This window comes from Amyelois transitella, chromosome 22 (genome assembly GCF_032362555.1).
Source record: "Amyelois transitella isolate CPQ chromosome 22, ilAmyTran1.1, whole genome shotgun sequence".
Taxonomy (NCBI): Eukaryota; Metazoa; Arthropoda; class Insecta; order Lepidoptera; family Pyralidae; genus Amyelois; species Amyelois transitella.
In genome coordinates this window covers 4,355,820-4,374,066 of record NC_083525.1, presented here as the reverse complement: position 1 = coordinate 4,374,066, position 18,247 = coordinate 4,355,820, and the positions used below count along the sequence as shown (strand labels likewise).

Below are 18,247 nucleotides of genomic sequence, written 5' to 3'. Positions count from 1 at the left end.
CTCCATATTTATCATTCAAACATCTGATGGTCACATAGACAAATTCAACATACAATAACGTCGTATGCGGTAGACAGAATCAACAGTCTCGAAAATAATGAAAGGCTACGTTTAATTGTATGGATTAATAAAAGGATTGAGATTCAAATAGTTGCAGTTTGCTAATTCAACAGCCTAAAAAAAGTTTATTAGTCTTTCTCTTGATTGTCTGTTGGTGGCTGGCATACACTATGTTTTTTCCTCGCAGCCAAAACAGTTCAAATTGTGTTAATTTATAACTGGCTTTGAAAACAATCTCTGAAACTGAGCTAACATTTTACTTAAATCTATATAAGTTTCGATATCATCAAATTAGTAACAAAACCCGGAAAAAGTAGATTCCCATGTTGAAATCGTGGCCATTACTAATGTCATAGTTCCGGTCTGTGGGTTTCGAACTATTTGTACAGTCCAGACAAAAATCATTAAACCGAACGTCACAGACAGATATGATCAGACAGAAATACTCGTGTCTGTAATTAATTCTGAATTTTTTTTTTGAAGGGGAACGCACGTGTTATCTTATTCCAGGACTCAAACTAATGTATGATCCTAGTAAATCCTTATCTCATCTTCTTCCTTCTTGTGTTAGGTCCTGTCACATCTTTACCTCCCTGAAAAGCAGCCCCAGTAAGCCAGTGACCATGATCCTGTATTGAATAAGTCAGTTTTTTCATGAAGCGACTAACTTCGGACTTCTGCAACCTTTGCAGGAGGACCACGGCGATGTTGGTACCATCCAATCTGCATTGCTTCAGAGCCTTGACTCCAATGCCTTATTGGTGATATGACGATGTTACAGACGACAGTCGTACTGTGTAAAAACTAACACCAAGCGACTGTCCCTCGAAGGCTAAGTGCCCAGTCAATCTTCAGGTTGATTCAGCCAAATTATCAAAAATATGATGTAAATCATATTTAAGGTACCGAAAAAATTAAGTTAGCGGCACAAAAGCGGCCACCAAAATGTGTTTTATGAGACATAACAAACATGTTTAGAAAAAGTTAATGTGTTAAGTAATTTGGGTAGAAACAAAGTACTTATTCGACATAAACTTGGTGTTTTTATCTAAAAACCCATCAATAAAATATACGGAATTCCGTGTTTCTTTAAAACCCTGGTAAACTAACATAGCATCCTAATGATGATTCTGTAATGACTGAAGAACTGCTTAGATTAATGTTCAACATATCATACTAAGAAAATGAAACACGAGGCAGAGAAAAACCTAGAATTATTAGAAGTTATTTAGTATTATAGATTGACTTGACAAAGGAAACTTTCAAATATGCAACGGTTTTGCTAACTATTACTCCTTTTTTTAGAAATAAGATACGAACGGACCACTTATAAAATTATTGCAAAGTCATCCAAATCTTACGCACATGTCAAATTTCAATAAGCAAAAGTTACGCATTGGGATTTCGATATTGTTGTCATTGTTTATAGTATCAGTTAACAATATATAGACAAGTATAGGTAAGAATACATTCATCAATTTTAATGCTTAAACGACTTCATACTTCATTAGCAATAATAATTATAAAGGCACGTACCGTAAAGTAAGTTAGATACCTCATTATTCCATTCTTCTTAATTTTAAGATATTTTAGGCAATGAAAATATTTATTAAATGAGTGACAGTTTTAAAATTAGATGCTACTTAAATGGACTGTCAGCAAGTAAATAATCTTTGATCATGATTGTATACCTACAAATGCGAAATTGCATATACGTATGTCAGAAATAAAAATACTTATTACAAATTTGCTAGTATTAATCTATTTATAACACAGAAATGGTATTTCAACGGGAGTAGAAAGTACGACTACTTACTGGGTTTTTTGGCGGGAAACGGCTCGAGAAAGTTGTAGTTTCCCTTAGCATATATTAAAATACACTGTGAGTACTTTCAACTGTCATAACCTAATAGGTACTTATCTATTAACTACTTTATGATTTTTAATTTTATACAAAATTAAACTCACGAAAGTTATAAACAAAGGTTTTTAACACTTTTTGCATCTTAAAAAAAAATCTGCAATGTAGATAATCTTATTTAAATCAGATATTTAAATAAGAAGTAATACATACCGAATACTTTTATACTTCTTTCTATTTTTATCTCTTTTTAATCGTACATATAGATAATATATTCAATATTATTAACAGCAAAATATAAAGGAAAATCGAGGAAATCTCAGAAAAAGATGATTAATATCCGCATGACCTATAATTTAGGTACTTACTTATCATACCTACTTATACTCGTATAAGCGCAAAACACAATTGATCGAATCGTGACAATTTTCGCAGACAAGTCTTGTATCACAATCATTATTTGCAGAGGAAGAAGGAAGAAGGTTTACTTCCTCATATATGAGGAAGTAAACCTTCATATTATTTGCGAATTTGCATAGAAAAAGAAATATTTTTGCTTGGAACAATTAAACACAATATAAGTCCCACCTCAAAGAAAAGGCTTACAAACTTGGGATTGGGCAACCGTCACTGTTTGTTGTATCTCATCAGTTACTTCCATCAGTTGAACGTGGACAGTGTTGGTTCTAATCTACCTCGTTAGGAATACATACGTGATTATTTTGTACATAGATATGTACAAACTCGAAATACCTATGGCTCTACTGCTTACAGCACAGATGACAAGCTTCACAAAACCACTATTTTTTAAGACCAATGATAATCATAAATCGTGAGAACACAAATGTATGGTACCTGGTGAATCACCAATACGTCGAAAACTCACAAAGATGAGTAGAATACAAATAAAATGTTGGAAAAACCCATCGTAACCCGTTGTAAATTCAAATCGACCACTAATATAACTCATATCGATAACAAAAGATTGATAATCGATTGCGATTAGATTAAACTTTTTATACCAATAATGTGTAATGGGAAATTAACATACCTCTAGCTGAACAGATCTTATTGAACTACCCATCTCTATATGGGAGTTTAATAAAAAAAAATTATTACCACCATCGTTCATGAGACCCAACATGTTTTACAAACCCAACATGTAACAAAACCCAACTTGAAAACATTAACATACTTGGGATTCTTATTGTAAGTCTTACAAAAAGAATCCCAAAATTGTTAAAGTAGGCGCCTACAGGCGATGGGGTACCTACTGTTCAAGACTGTTATCTCTATCTACCCCGCAAGGAATATAGGAGGAGAGAATTTACCTATTTGAAGCGTTGTGTCATCATTTTTATACATTGTCTTGCTGGTCAGACAAAGTATAAAAAAAATATCATGCGACGATACATCATGCATCAAATGCACTAAAACGATTACCGAGAACTTTATCCAATGAGAGGTCCTGAGTGGTACAACAGCTTTTTATTAAACCGTTAAGTGATAAAAAGAAACCTTTAACTGTGTTACCTACATTTATTTTTAGTTGTCCCAAAAAGAAAAGACATTCCGCTTTGAGCAATGTTTTATCCTCAATTCTTGATAACTTCGTATTTACATACTACACTACGTCGGCTTCACGAACCAAATTCCTAGGTGAATCAAAGTATATATTACTACACCTCGCAAGTGAAAAGTAATTTTTATCCAAGAAAATTGGTAGCTAGGCCATTTTATAATCATCAAAAGAGCGGCATTACTCGTCATTTTACCTCTATTTATCCAAGACGTACCTAAGTTCCAATTGCCAATATATTTTTCTATATACGACCTTGCACTTGTATGTAAATTGCGACCTAGTTTATGAAATAGGGGACCCCTATTTTGTAATGAATTGACATAACATAACTTTTAAAGTTTATCCTTTCATAGCATAGGGCGAGGTTTTACCTATTTGTGTTTTCCCACCTATATTCTGTGATTGTAAAATAGGTAGTTGATTCTTGAGACTCCTGTGATTGTGTATGGTGTAGCGGGCGCGATAGTTCGCTCGACCGCCACAAAGGCAGGATCTTCCGCCAGGCGCGGTGTTTATTCTTCAATCCATATTGTGTCGGAGGGTGTATTTATGATCCAATCCGTGAAATCTTAGTAATCTCGATTTAGACTCTTCGCTGCTTAATAGCAGACTTTAATGGTTTGTTATGATTGACAATTATATAACCTGACAAAAAAAAAATACAAATATTACCGAGTACCACGAAATCCCTCTTTCAGGCCTGACATATGCTTATCTATGAGGCCTGATAATTAATAGCTATTGAATCAGTGGATGAATTTGATAAGTTTTTTCGTCCAGTGATGATGAAGATGTGTCATCTGTCGCAACGATAAGAGCAATTACGCATCAATTTAACAGCCCTGTAAAAATTGAGGTCATTTCCTGGTACTCTAGAATCAGAGCACTCTCTTTCCCTTGGATGTCATGAAAGAAGATTAAGGGTACACCTAGTAGGTACCTACACCTAGTAAAAAACCATAATTCAAGCCTGGATTTGGTTGTCCTTTACATCCTGGGTCACGGAGGTCAAATGAAAGGCTTTCTGCTTATCTACTTCCGATTCTAGGTTTTAGGTGAACCCCGGACTCCTTCGTAACATTATGACGAAAGCGAGACCAACGCCAGGAGGATGATGATAATGACGTCATCTCTAATATACTTCTACAACTTGTAACAAGTTATAGGAAATCTTTTAATTGAAAATTCATGACATTACATTTAGCTACAGTAAGCCGAATATCAAGTTACCACGCATGGAATTAATAGAGGTCAATTCACAGTGAATTTGGATGGGTTTATACTATTTACTGTACGTACTCTTGACCACGACTGCGTCCACGCCGCCTTCATGCGTGAACCTTTCGTGACTTCTTGACTGATTCAAGAAATTTGTATTAACTAACTATATTCTCGATTTAACAGAGAATAAAGAAAATTAAAAAATAAACATATTTTTACTCTTCTAATTTTAAAACTTTACGCCAAACGCACACTTTGCCTATATTTTTTTATAACCGTACATTTGTTTTCATTGGAAACAAAATCGATAGTTAATCATACTTAAAAATTAAAGTTAATACTGTTCTTTGATTTTTTTATTTTAATATATTCTTTTAAATATGCGATTAATGTCACAATCATGAAGTATCACTGTATGTATATAGCATACTTCCATCATTAAGCCATACAGCTAAACGAATTTCTATAAGGGTTTTAAGTATTGTTTTTGTCTACCACGTAAGTGATAATGTGTGTGTCATAAAATAGAATTATGTCCTGAAGAAGTATTATGCTGTTCTTAGCGCCTGAAATATTTTTGCATACAAATTTCATCGATCGTCTTTCTGTTTTATTTCTATAAGTATATTGGTAGGCTATTAATCCAGTATTATACATATATATAACACGTGGTTTCACTCGTGCACTTTGTCGTTTATCGCAAATCTCGCGAGAACAGGCCTTCTTTTTCGAAGTTGAAAAGTATGTGCTTTTCAGTTCTCCTAAAATTACTCAGGTCTCGTTTTATATAGCTTTTGTTTGCCCGCAACTTCGCAAGCAATAAGTCCTCTAATACTCTCTACACTACTTACGGAACATATAGACCAAATTAATCGTATTCATAATTAAATAGCTTTTTTCCTCGGTTATGCTAGCGCACTTTGTCGTTTATCACAAATCCTGAGGGAACAATGCTTTTATCTGGGTTAAAAAGTCGGTACTCAGTGTTGTGCCCAGGATGCTGAAGTATAATGGTATCAAATTGCATCATAATCCGACTTATAGTTTTTACGTAATGTATATATGCAGACAGACAAATACAATTATCACATTACTGTGAATCGGTATAGAATAGAATAGAATAGAATAGATTTATTTTCAAAATTGGATACAAGGTATCACTTATTGACGTCACATAACTTAAATCTAATTATAACTACTACCGCTTCCAAAGCGCATGTGTAGAAGAAGCGGCGGAACAAACTACACTGCAGCATTTTCATAGGACGTCAATTTACAAATATAGATCTCTTAAATCTAAATCGTGGACGAATGCACATTGTCTACATTAAAAAACATGTATGAATGTAGAACTGATTATGTCAATATGAATATTTCGTCAAATAAAATAAATATAAAATAAAATATGTACATACTGTACAAATTATGTCAAGATCATGTCAAAAATACACAAGCATTTAAGAGGCCATTATGTCCAGCTCGGGCCACACATGTTTATCATTAATATAATCATCCGTGCTGTAATAGGCTTTCCTACAAAGCTCAACTTTAATATACTGTTTGAATTTTCTGTCATTCATTTCAAGAACACTTTTTGGTAATTTATTATAAAATCTTATACAATTAATCAGAAATGATTTCCCTACCTTAGCCAGCCGATGTGCTGGGATCGACAACTTGTAATTGTTCCGCAGTGATCTACTAGTACATTCACCTACTTTTTTGAAAGAGTCTAAGTTTTTCCTAACATGCATGATGTTATCGAATATGTATTGGGAGGGCAAAGTTAAAATATTTAGGTTTTTGAAAAAATCTCTAAGGGAATCTCTTTGTTTAAGACCGTAGATATATCGAATTGCCCTTTTTTGTAAAATGAAAATAGTTTGTATGTCTGCTGCTGATCCCCAAGTAGACCATATGACATTAAACTATGAAAATAACTAAAATATACTAGCTTAGCAGTTGCCACATCCGTCAAATGCCTAATACGACGAATAGCGTATGCTGCAGAACTAAGCCTTTTAGAAAGTTTTAAAATGTGAGCATGCCATTTCAAATTTGAATCTAATGTTATTCCTAAGAAAGTAGTACTATCAACAAAATCTAATCTTTTACTACTTATACTAATATCCACATTTGCCTGCCGCACATTGGGAAGTGTAAACTTAATGCATTGGGTCTTATTTGCATTTAACAGTAAGTTGTTGATTGTAAACCAGTTAGAGATGGCGGCTAAAGTGCTATTCACATCATCACAGATTTCGCTACGGCGGTTCATTTTAAAAATTAGTGACGTATCATCTGCAAACAACACGATGCCAGTCTGTTTCTCAATCATGCAAGGCAGGTCGTTGATATATATCAGAAAGAGAAAAGGTCCCAAAATGGAACCTTGCGGTACCCCAATTTTTACCGTCGCTCCTTTCGATTTTGTATTATTTAAATCTACCGTCTGTAATCTATTACTAAGATATGATTTAATTAGTTCAACGGCAGCAGTATCGAACCCGTAATGAGCGAGCTTGAGCAGAAGAGTTCTATGATCTACGCAATCAAATGCTTTGGTCAGATCGCAAAACACTCCGATGGCATCCTGTGAGTCTTCCCATGCATTGAGAATATGAGTGACAAGAGCCACACCTGCATCTGTTGTACATTTCCCCTCAGTAAAGCCGTATTGCTGACTATGAAATAATTTATTAGACTTAAAGTAACGCTGCATTTGATTAAGCATGATTCTCTCGAACACCTTGCTCAAAATTGGTAAAATTGAGATTGGTCTATAATTACCAGGATCTGATTTTTCACCTTTCTTGAATAATGGAATTAGTTTACTATACTTCATTAAATTTGGAAATATCCCTTGGTCAACACAATTATTGAATATATATGCTAAGTCCCCAGCTATAATATTTATAATATGACATATCACAACAGCCGACATACCCCAATAATCCTCAGACTTTTTCAGATTAAGTTCTTTAAAGGTATTAATAATGTCAGTAGGGTCAATATTTAAGAATTTAAATTTGGAACTGCAAATGCTGACATTATTTTTAAGTAGTATTTCAGCTTCATTAGGGCATGAGTCAATATTAGAAGTTAATTCCAACGGTATATTTGTAAAAAAATGTTCAAATAAATTTACTATTTCTGTTGTAGAGGTAATTTTCCTATCATTAAATTTAATTTCATTAATATTTTCTTTAAAATTACTTCTACCAGTTTCCTTGTTTATAACACTCCAGGTTTCCTTTGTTTTGTTAGGAGCATTACTTATTTTGTTTTTAATGAACAAAGATTTTGCATGTAGACATACTTTTTTGAAAATTTTTGAATAATTATCGATCTAATAACACAGGGGTGTAACTTTACTAGAAGCTCATATCGAGACATAAAATATTACAGTACAGAATTTACCCTTCAACGGATTTATTAGTATATGTAGGTACTAAATTCAAATGTTTGCCGTTTGCCTTACTAACAATATGGAGCTAACTGTTGTGCTCTTATTTTCTTGTTACCTTTCTTCCTAATAACTTAATCTAAACTAGAACTCTAAATACCTTTATAAAATAATTTTCAATTACGCTTTGTAAAAAAAATTCCACAATCCACTTCGTTCTATATTTTGGGACTAACTTGTTACACAGCACATACATATTATCCCTTACGGGTAAGAAATAGCCAACAGTCTCAAAAAGACTGAAAGGCAAGAGAGGAAGGATAGAGGAAAGCCAGAAAGGCTTATCGTATAGGGTACCAACATATTTTGGTGAATGTACTTGTTGTGTCAACTAAAATCTTAGTTATATCGTAAATCGGGCGATCCTAAAGAATTTCAGTGTATCCTAAAAAAACTTCGACAAAGCATATTCTTTCCACATTTACGTTAATAATCTTTTGGAATTTCTGAATTCTTATATAAGAAGACAACATTTTTTGCACTTCTTTTGATTTGAATATTTAAATTTGATTTAATAATTATCAATGATCTAACTTCGTATGCAAATACGAAAAATATTTCGTAAAAATAATTCAGAGCTTGCTCACTAATAAGGTTTTTCAAAATTCGTTCACTAAGAGTATTTCCAGTATAATGTCCAAAAATATTAAAACCTTATATGAATTAGCATTGTCTTTGTCATTTGTTTAGTACACCACTATATTCGCACCTTTTCGGTGCAACAAAGTAACAAATAGCCAAAATTACAAAAACGCACTAAGTAGGTATGCTAAATTGTTTTTGAATGTTTCTCTTGCCTTTACTTGGGGCAACAAAAACATCCGCGAAAGTAAACAATTAACATTGCAAAGATGTTAAACCTACGATATATAGTAATCCAGAAATGAACAAATACATGAGAAAAATAAATTAGGTTTTCTGTAAAATTAAAAAAAGAGTTGTTGTGACTTTGTTGCTCCGAAGGTGCGAATGTAACTGCCATAGTTTTTTTTAGTTAATATCATCTTATTTTTGCACATAGGAATAGGTGGTATTGAACATTTAAAGTAAAGACAAACAAATAAAAATTACTTTTATTTTTTACTCAGGTTCACTTCGATATATTTCACGTTCACTTTATAGGTAAATTTTTTTCGATTTTTACATATATATACATACTGTATGAAAAGAAGGCAGTGTTCAGCTGGATCAAGAGTAGTAAGGTTAGTGCCAGCCATGTCCGTGACCACGGGACTCCTAGGGGGCTGCAGTGGTGGTATTAAAGAAACTACTTATGATTTTATCAAAGGGCAGTAAAAAAAAATATTAAAATTATTAAATTTTTTTATTCAGTTACATTTTCATCGCTCTACAAGAGTTTGCATACATTTCACGTTCACTTTATACAACTTTTTTTTTCGATTTTTATATACATTTTGTATGAAAGGCAGTCGGGCAGTGTAGCTGGGTCGGAGGTAGAGAGGTTAGTGCCAGCCGTGTCCGTGGCCCCAGGGCTCCTCGGGGGCGGCGGCGGCGGCGTGCGCGGCGGCGGCGTACTGCGACAGGTGAGCGGCGCGCGCGTGTTGTACCTCAGGGGTGTCAACCACGTACTGGCCATCATGCGTTAGTTGGATGTGGGCCTGAGTAAGAGAAAGAATAATATGAATTTAGAATCAGATGTAATTAATTGCCATGTAAACTGAATCCCCACATCAATATGAGAACTTATTTTACTTTCACGTGAGACGTAGTAGATATACAGCAGTTACATAATCAGAAATAAACACCTTTCTACCAGTAATAGGCATACTCGTAATTTTACCCCATTAATCCACGTTCGTAGCTGATAAAGGGTACAACAAATGAATGTTGAAATCATCTTATCATCTTAAAAGTATTACCAAGATTTTATGATTTATCTTTTATTTTTCAAAAATTACCTGAGGGCCAGTCCATTTGCCGTAACCGCCAGCGTAGCCAGCGCCGTGAGCGAGGGGGGCAGCATAGCCAAGGGGCGCCAGCGCTCCATGGCCGAGACCTGCGTGGCCCAGGGCTAAGGGAGCAATGGCTCCGTGGGCCGCATTAGCGTGGGCGTGCGCGTGAGCAGCAGCATGGGCAGCCTTCAAGTGAGCCACCTCGGGGGTGTCCACCACGCGGCCGTCGTGCGCGAGCGGCGCAGGACCGTATTTGAGAAGACCTGAAATCGTTTTAATTATTTAATTAATTTTATGTTAAAAGTCTTTAGACTACAGGCCCCGAAGCGTAACTACTGAAACAACAGGGAACAAAGGGAGGTGAGCGTGTTATATTTTCGTTGTCAAAATAGATTTGATTTTGGAATATACCATTCTCTCTTATATAAAGATTTCATAACATTTTCAATTGTTATAAAATATTAGCATTTAGCTAATAGCAGTATTACCAAATTCACCTTAAATCTTTAAATCTTTAAATTTCAGTCTTATGTAAAAAATATCAATGGAATGCTATTAAATGTAGCACTGACCAGCGGCAGGGGCGCCGTAATGTCCCGCGGCGTACGCAGCAGGCGCTCCTAGATACGCCCCGCCGGCGGGGGCCCACGCGCCATGCATGCTGCTCGCCTGCGCGTGCGCGGCTATGTGTGCGGCCTTGGCGTGTGCTACTTCGGGTGTGTCTAACAAATATTTGCCGTCTGGGCTGAGCTGGACGTGTGCGGGAGGGCCGGCGTAGTATGACGCCTGCGCCAGGCAGAGGGTGGCTGCGAGGATAATCTGGAAAGAAATTGATGATGGTTAATATAGTTTTCCACTTCAACGATATGCCTGTCCGATGGACACCTTACAAAGTTTGGTCGGCACTGGGATTTGAACCCCCCTTCGTTTACTTTCAATCCATTTCAATTACTCTTAATGGTATACCTATAAACTTTTCTATAATTTCGCTAATAACCAAAATACGTTTTATGTAATCAGAATTATGGTTCATAAGAAAATTCACCACAAATTTGACATTGACCGGGCCGCAATCGGAGCGGAACCCACGATTTCACGCCTTGTGGCTCAGCAATAGACAACTATTACATGTGAACATGCACTTTCCATGATCAAGAAATATCTATATTCAATATCCTTTGCAATAGCAATTTTAAGATTTTATTTGTAATAAACCTAACGGGGCACTAAATAACTCTCGACAAAACGTCGCTAAGATATAAAAGGCGAATGGACTCCAAACTAAAAATACGAAAGACCCGTCAAAGTGGAAAGAACAATACAGTAAACCAGATACTGGGATCTGAAGCATAGTTTCTAAGGGTGCAACTGGGAATACGCAAAGATTAGAAGCTATTTTGATGTTATTTTTAGTTAAAGCTAAAGGATTTTAGGAAATAAATGTTGGTCCAATCATCAGTCTAAATATACAAGATATTGAGGAAGAAAATATCTGAAGTGAAGTTTGTAGTCCAAATAATAAATCTATTTTAAAATAGCCTGATTGGATCTATGACACGCATCGCCGCGTTTGCTATATCACGCTATTGCTATAAAAAGTGTTTCGGATTTGTAACGTGCTAAAATGTTACAGCTTTATTAGATGTTGGTAGTTACATAAACTTTTTATTGTTTCCGCGGAAAATCTTTTATCGTTTCTGTAGAGCACGATGTGAATGGAAGACAACTAGATGACTTTTTTTACTGCGTATGCAATGGAGATATGACAACGTACGTTGATTAAACAATACACCGGTAGGTATTGTTCATGATTATACATTCAGAAATATCAAATCAAATCAAATCTATTAATCCACCGGAATTTATTGCCTTGAATTTGAAGATTGATGATCAAACAGTTGCAATTTTAAAAAAACAATTATTTTGTAAATTGCATCTTTTTGATCTTCAATCTTCAAATTCAAAAAGTTCCCTTACTAATCACGAACAAAATATAGTAAGATACCTTAATTTTTTAATCACACGTAGATAATAAGGAAGCCCATTTGTCAGACTGTTTCTTAACTAGAAAAATGGTTATTGGATTATCTAATGAGTAATCTAATTTCTCACGGCTGATATTTATGTATCATTTTAATTTTGTAAGTAGCGTGTCGCCTTATTGTTGTATGAATTTTTTTGTTTCGACATTTAACGCGTGTGAACTTGCAGCTCTAAAATATGTATCATATGGCAAATTCACGCAACACTATCAGTTAAACTAAACTCTATGGTAGAAGGGATTGTAAAGATTATACCTAGGTATAAATATAATCTTATTTTTTTATTGAATGGTAATCCTGGTTAAGTTAGATAAAGTTAATGTTGTTTTATTTATCAGAACACATTTTTTGACCGGTATTATTCATATTTGAGCATCAAGTGAAACTGAAAACTCTAAAAACATTTGAAAAGTTGTTTAGTAACTTCTATTTCACGAGATCACGCGAACAAATTTTATTCCGCATTATAAAATATTCATCTAGTTTAGTTACTGGTTAATATTATAGCTTATTGCCGGTATTTCTAGAAATATGTTACCAAACGTCCCGGCCAAGCCCAGTAGTGGCGTTACATTAGTCTGAGGGCGTGGCGCCTGCGCACGCACCGGCTAAAGCAGATGACAGATAAAGTACCTGACGAAAGTCTAGAATATTGCAGAGCTGTTGGTCTAACACTATTTTGAAACTTCGTTACTGACACAAATTTATACGGCTTATGTCGTTTTTGAAAAATTAAATCTTCAGTAGAACAGGTCGTGATAGAAAAAATAATTATACATACATTTTGCATGCATACATACACAAAGACAGGATATATGGCTTACTCAATTTATGACGTTTACATGAAAAGAGTCTTAAAAATCCTTGATTGTAGTTTATACGAATTACAGGTTACAAGACACCTTTGTCTTATTTCTGACGTTTCTCTTACTTCCGACTATTGTTGCTTCTACAATGTCTAAGATACATACAAACATAGCTATATACAAATAGTATTATACTTGAGTAAGTTAGATACTTCTTCGGAACCTAAGACGAAGAGAACGCATTAATGAAAAATAATATTTAGTTATTTTAATTTTGTAATTCAATATCACGACCAGAATGATTGAGATATGATACAAAAACCACAAACCGCAACTTTTGCTTCTTTTAGTGGATAACCACAGAAAAGACCTTATTTCATATGATCGAAAAAATAACATTAACTTTTTTTAATTTAGCACCATTGCAAATAAGGGCTAATGAATATTCAATCGTGTAACACATAAATGGGAAAACCTAAAAACGTGAAAGAGAACCAATCTCAATCAATCCATAATTTCTTTTCTTCCAAGTTAAAATACTTAAAACGAATCCTTTCGCTTACCGTTTATTTAAACTAAATATACAAATAGGCATAACAAACAACAATGCATAATTGAAATAACGTTGATTGTTGTCAACTTAACAATAATTGGACTAAGTATAAATCATTTCGCAACTCGAGTAGGATACGTGTCAAGATAAACGAAATTCAGAAATGCGTAGATCAATCTCAGACTTGAATTAATATCATCTAAAGTGATCTTTGTTTATAAATAATCTGCAATCAGTGTCGGCGTGCTGTATAAATTTCTAGCACTTGTTCGTACTCGGCCCTAGGGTTGTCAAGAGGTACTAAATGGCCAAGCAGACATTTAGGTAAAAAGGCTAGACACTGCATTGTTCAGCCCATGGAAGATTTCACTAGATGAATTTGCTGATTATAAATATGCTTTTTATTTAAACTATATATACAAGACACGAAATTAACTGACCCTTTTCTAAAGTACCGGGAACCACACGAATCTTTTTAGTATATTAATTGACCAGGCCAGACATCGTAATTTTGTACGGACAAGCAATCAAAAATATTATCCATCGCCAACAACCCTACGCGGCCCTTTTGTAAACTGGGAATGGCGCTTGGCCATAGAATAATTATTACATACATATTTCTTTATGATAGAGTGCAATTAGGCGTAACGCATTTGTTGTTTCTTGAAGTCAATGTTAAATTAACTGGAGTAATATTTACTTACTCATCATTTATAAACAGGAACTACTTACTGTAGTTTATTCGATAAAGCAATTATCTTAAAAAATTATGCGCTCAATCGTAATTTCAATAAAATTATTACTTTTTTATTTGATAGTGTTAAAGTGTAACAGTGTTAAAGTATATTTTTCTATTTTTTAGTGTTTTTTGCTCTATGGATACCTGGTTCACCTATAAATTACTGTATTGTGAGTTATTGTGAGCGAAATATCTTGTTTTATAAACAATTGGCAGTTAGGCAACAAGTGGCCACTGCCCTTTGGCACGTGGAAAGGTTTGCTCTAATTCCTTTGCTTGTTGCGTTTGCAATTATCAGATTAAAGGTTCTGATTTATTGTCAAAATATTCATGAATGTGATCATATTTTCAAAATGTTTCACAAATGATTAACGTGTTTCTGTTTTTTTTTTTTTTTTTTTTTTTTTTTTTTTTTTTTTTTTTTTTTTTTTTTTTTTTTTGACAAATTACACTGATTGAGTTAGCCTCGAAGTAAGTTCGAAACTTGTGTTACGAGATACTAACTCAACGATACTATATTTTATAATAAATACTTATATAGATAAACATCCAAGACCCAGGACAATCAGAAAAAGTTCTTTTCTCGTCATGCCTTGACCGGGATTCGAACCCGGGACCTCCGGTGTCACAGACAAGCGTAAAACTTCTGTTGTTGATTCACTGTCTGAATGTGGTATATATTCGGTATACGGTGCGTTTTTGTATCAAATATGTGTAAAAAAATATAAGTAAGTATAAATTATTTCGTATCCTCCTTATTGTTTATCCCATCTAAGATACAAACGCCTGCCTGAATACATTTAATACGGTTAGAAAAATCTGATACTGTGACAAATAATTTATAGACTTAATTTCAAGACTGTTGAAAACCTGAGGATATGAGACAAAGCGAGCGCCCTATAATTTGTGGGCGTGCCCCTCATATCGGCTGCCTTGGTATTGCAAAATGCTTTTGCAACAGATCGGAATTATCATTCGACGAACTGGTGCACAACCAGGTATTGCAATTTGGTTGGCCAACGGAGGAAGCCGTAGGCGCGAGGAAGTGTTATGGTTTTGCGAAGGTCAAAAGAAAAATTCTGTATCATTGAAATTGGAAATTGTTGGTCACGAATGATTGAACGCTAATAATTCTGAACACTTCGTAACAGTTACGTACGTTGTGAAAACGAGGGACGTATTACAAAAATAATGGCAATATATAGTAATAAAACAGCGGCGCACAATTTTGCAGAAAATCTGTAAATTACCGCCCTGAGCATGCCCACAAGGGCATGCATACAAGCATTTGTATGCATGCCCTTGTGGGACACTGAGATGGATCAAGACTGACACAGAATGGTTCAAGTAGAAAGTTTTATAAAACTATTATTAGTATATAAAATGTACCTATTAATAGTAAATTATTAATTGATACTTTAATTTGAACTCCTCTTATCACATAAAAGAAACCTTTTCAAAGCTATGCACACTATCGTTAGTACTGCTACTATGAGTCATAAATGCTTTTCCGCCCACTCTCGCGATTAAAGATGCGCACGCGTCTTTTGGCGCCCGCCCTTCACATACATGGCCGAGTGCAGTATATGTAGATCTGCCCATCTTTTATGAATTGATAGTTAAGTGATATTATGTTCTTCTAATTTTATATCAACTTATTAACTTTGGATACTTGTTTGTTAACAATATACACAAATACAATGGCACCTATTTTTATAAAATATGGCACATTCGGGCTACCTTAGGCTGTGTTTAGTTCTAGAAAATTTCTACGGCACTTATTCTCCGAGAAAATTCTTTTATATAACTTTTATTAATAGCTGATCAATGAATCAGCAACAAATATATTCATGAAATGCAGCGAGAGATAGCATTGCATACGCTTTATTATACATGTGCTGTAGGCGATGCTGGATGCTCACATCTCATTGTTCGGGGCCTTGACACAATAAAGCTCTTATGTTTATGTTGCTATGATTTATGATGTTGATATTAAGGCACACGTAGATGAAGGCAAAGTACTTGGAAGCAATTGAGGGTTTCGGTTCTATCTAAATTCTCGAGTTTTTATTTTAGTTCTAAACCGTTGCGCATTTTTAAATAGATTCTTTACCATTGTTTTATATTGTTAAATACCATCTGTTGCTTGTATTTGAAGTAATATTAAGGATTCAAAGAGATATTTACAATTGGCTTGAATGACGTTTTTAACAGCAAAATGAATATAGAGACATATTAAAAGTACGACCGACGTTACTTTCATTTTGGAAAAAACAAAATTAACATGAAACAAATAAAAGCAAAGGGAAACTATTATATTAACCCTTTTGCAAATAATAAAATGGAACAAGAGAGTGAAGAAGTACGTTATTTAAAATATTTATTTTATTACATTTCAAGCGATACTTTATAAATAATAATTCAATTTCGATTCAACAAATGTGCTGTAAGATTATCTGCTAAATCTACCTATATTATGATTTACGTGTACAAATTCTAGGGCGGCCTAGCTCCTGACAACAAGAACCATTATGCAAAGCGTATTTGATGAATGTACTTTATATGCGATATGTTTTGGCTTAGTATGATTAAAGGCTGTAGAAAGGTGTACGTTACACATTTTTTGGACTTTTTTGATAAGTAACAAACGAAAATTTATAATTTATATTACATATTTGTGACTTTTATAGTTCGTACTGGATTATCAATAAAAATAAGTTAGCAAATAATTTGAAATAAATCAAAGGGATTTAAACAGTTATTGAGTTGAAGAAAGATTACTATATTTGATACACTTATCTTAAGTTATTTCGTAAAGCACAGTAAGTATTTCAGCTAGTTACAGCTTAAGTTTGAATAAATAAATTAATAAAAAATCAATTTATTATCCATTTTGTAAAATTTAAAATTTGATCTACATGTTATGCAAACTTTGTTAGATACGGTAAAAATCAACACTGATAATTATATTGATAACGGTTATCAGGGGTTAGTATTGGCAAGCAAGACTGAAAAATAGATACTCACCATAGACTGCATGATTACTATAATGTTAAACTAGGTTTTGGAGATCTCAAACGAACTAACTGAGGCGCTGCTGGCTATCCAGTACTCGCCTAGAAATTTTCGCCTAAGCGACTACGTGTGTTCGCAACCACTTTCGGAATCAGAATGCCAATTGGACACAGCCAGCCCCTTTATATATGAAACACCCCGCTTCGGCGATTCGTAATTGGAAACAATTAACCGGCCAACAAGTGCATTGCAGTAATTTTTAATTTGTAAGATGCACACACTTCCTCCGGAAAAACAAGGGGTGGTCTATGAAAGGTTAAATTTTAAAACTTTGCAATACATATAAAACTTAATTTAGCATTAAATTTACTTTAGGTATTTCAACTAGGAAGTGAGAAGGCTAACCGGTGATTAAGGCTGCTGTAAAATTTGAATCATTAATCGATACTATTCATTCGATTTCGTTTTATGGTTTCAGTCATTTTCCTAGTAGTTGTTTAACGTTGCTGACGTTCATATCTACACATAAGTAATTGTGTCCCTGTCCATGTGATTATGATCGGAATTATTAAAATTCGCGCTGGAAGGCATACCTCGTAAATGTTATAGCCACTAAATATCACTTATAAGTACTAGCTTCTAAATTACTCCAGTTGGCCGTATGTATATTGAAACTAGCTGTTTGAAACCCGCGACTTTGTTCGCTGAAAAGTTCACTGAAAACGCTGACTCTCTGTATTGTCCCTTTGAGGGGTGGGGAATAATTTTTCGTATACCAGTTTTCAAATTATACCAAGCCTAACACATTTGTGAAAACCGCATTCAAATCAGAGAGTAAGTTTTTGCGTGATGTGAGTACAAACATACAGACAAAAAAAAATCACAATTTTGGCTTCTGCTAATCTTTTTTATACCTTATCTATTATTTATATCCATTTTTGGCAATATCTTTCAAGTACAGACATCGGTCTGTTTTTATTATATTTTAT

The 18,247-nt window shown here is 34.2% G+C and overlaps 1 protein-coding gene across 1 annotated transcript; it reads right to left on the bottom strand.

Moving 5' to 3' along the window:
* Positions 1-9,537: 9,537 nt before the first annotated feature.
* On the bottom strand, positions 9,538-17,406 carry LOC106134160 (pupal cuticle protein). Its single transcript, XM_013334128.2, has 4 exons — positions 17,271-17,406; positions 10,676-10,922; positions 10,110-10,366; positions 9,538-9,809 (listed from the first exon to the last, which is right to left on the bottom strand). The coding sequence occupies exons 1-4, from the start codon at positions 17,280-17,282 to the stop codon at positions 9,654-9,656; spliced, it is 672 nt and encodes a 223-aa protein (XP_013189582.2). The 5' UTR covers positions 17,283-17,406; the 3' UTR covers positions 9,538-9,653.
* Between the last annotated feature and the right edge of the window lie 841 nt (positions 17,407-18,247).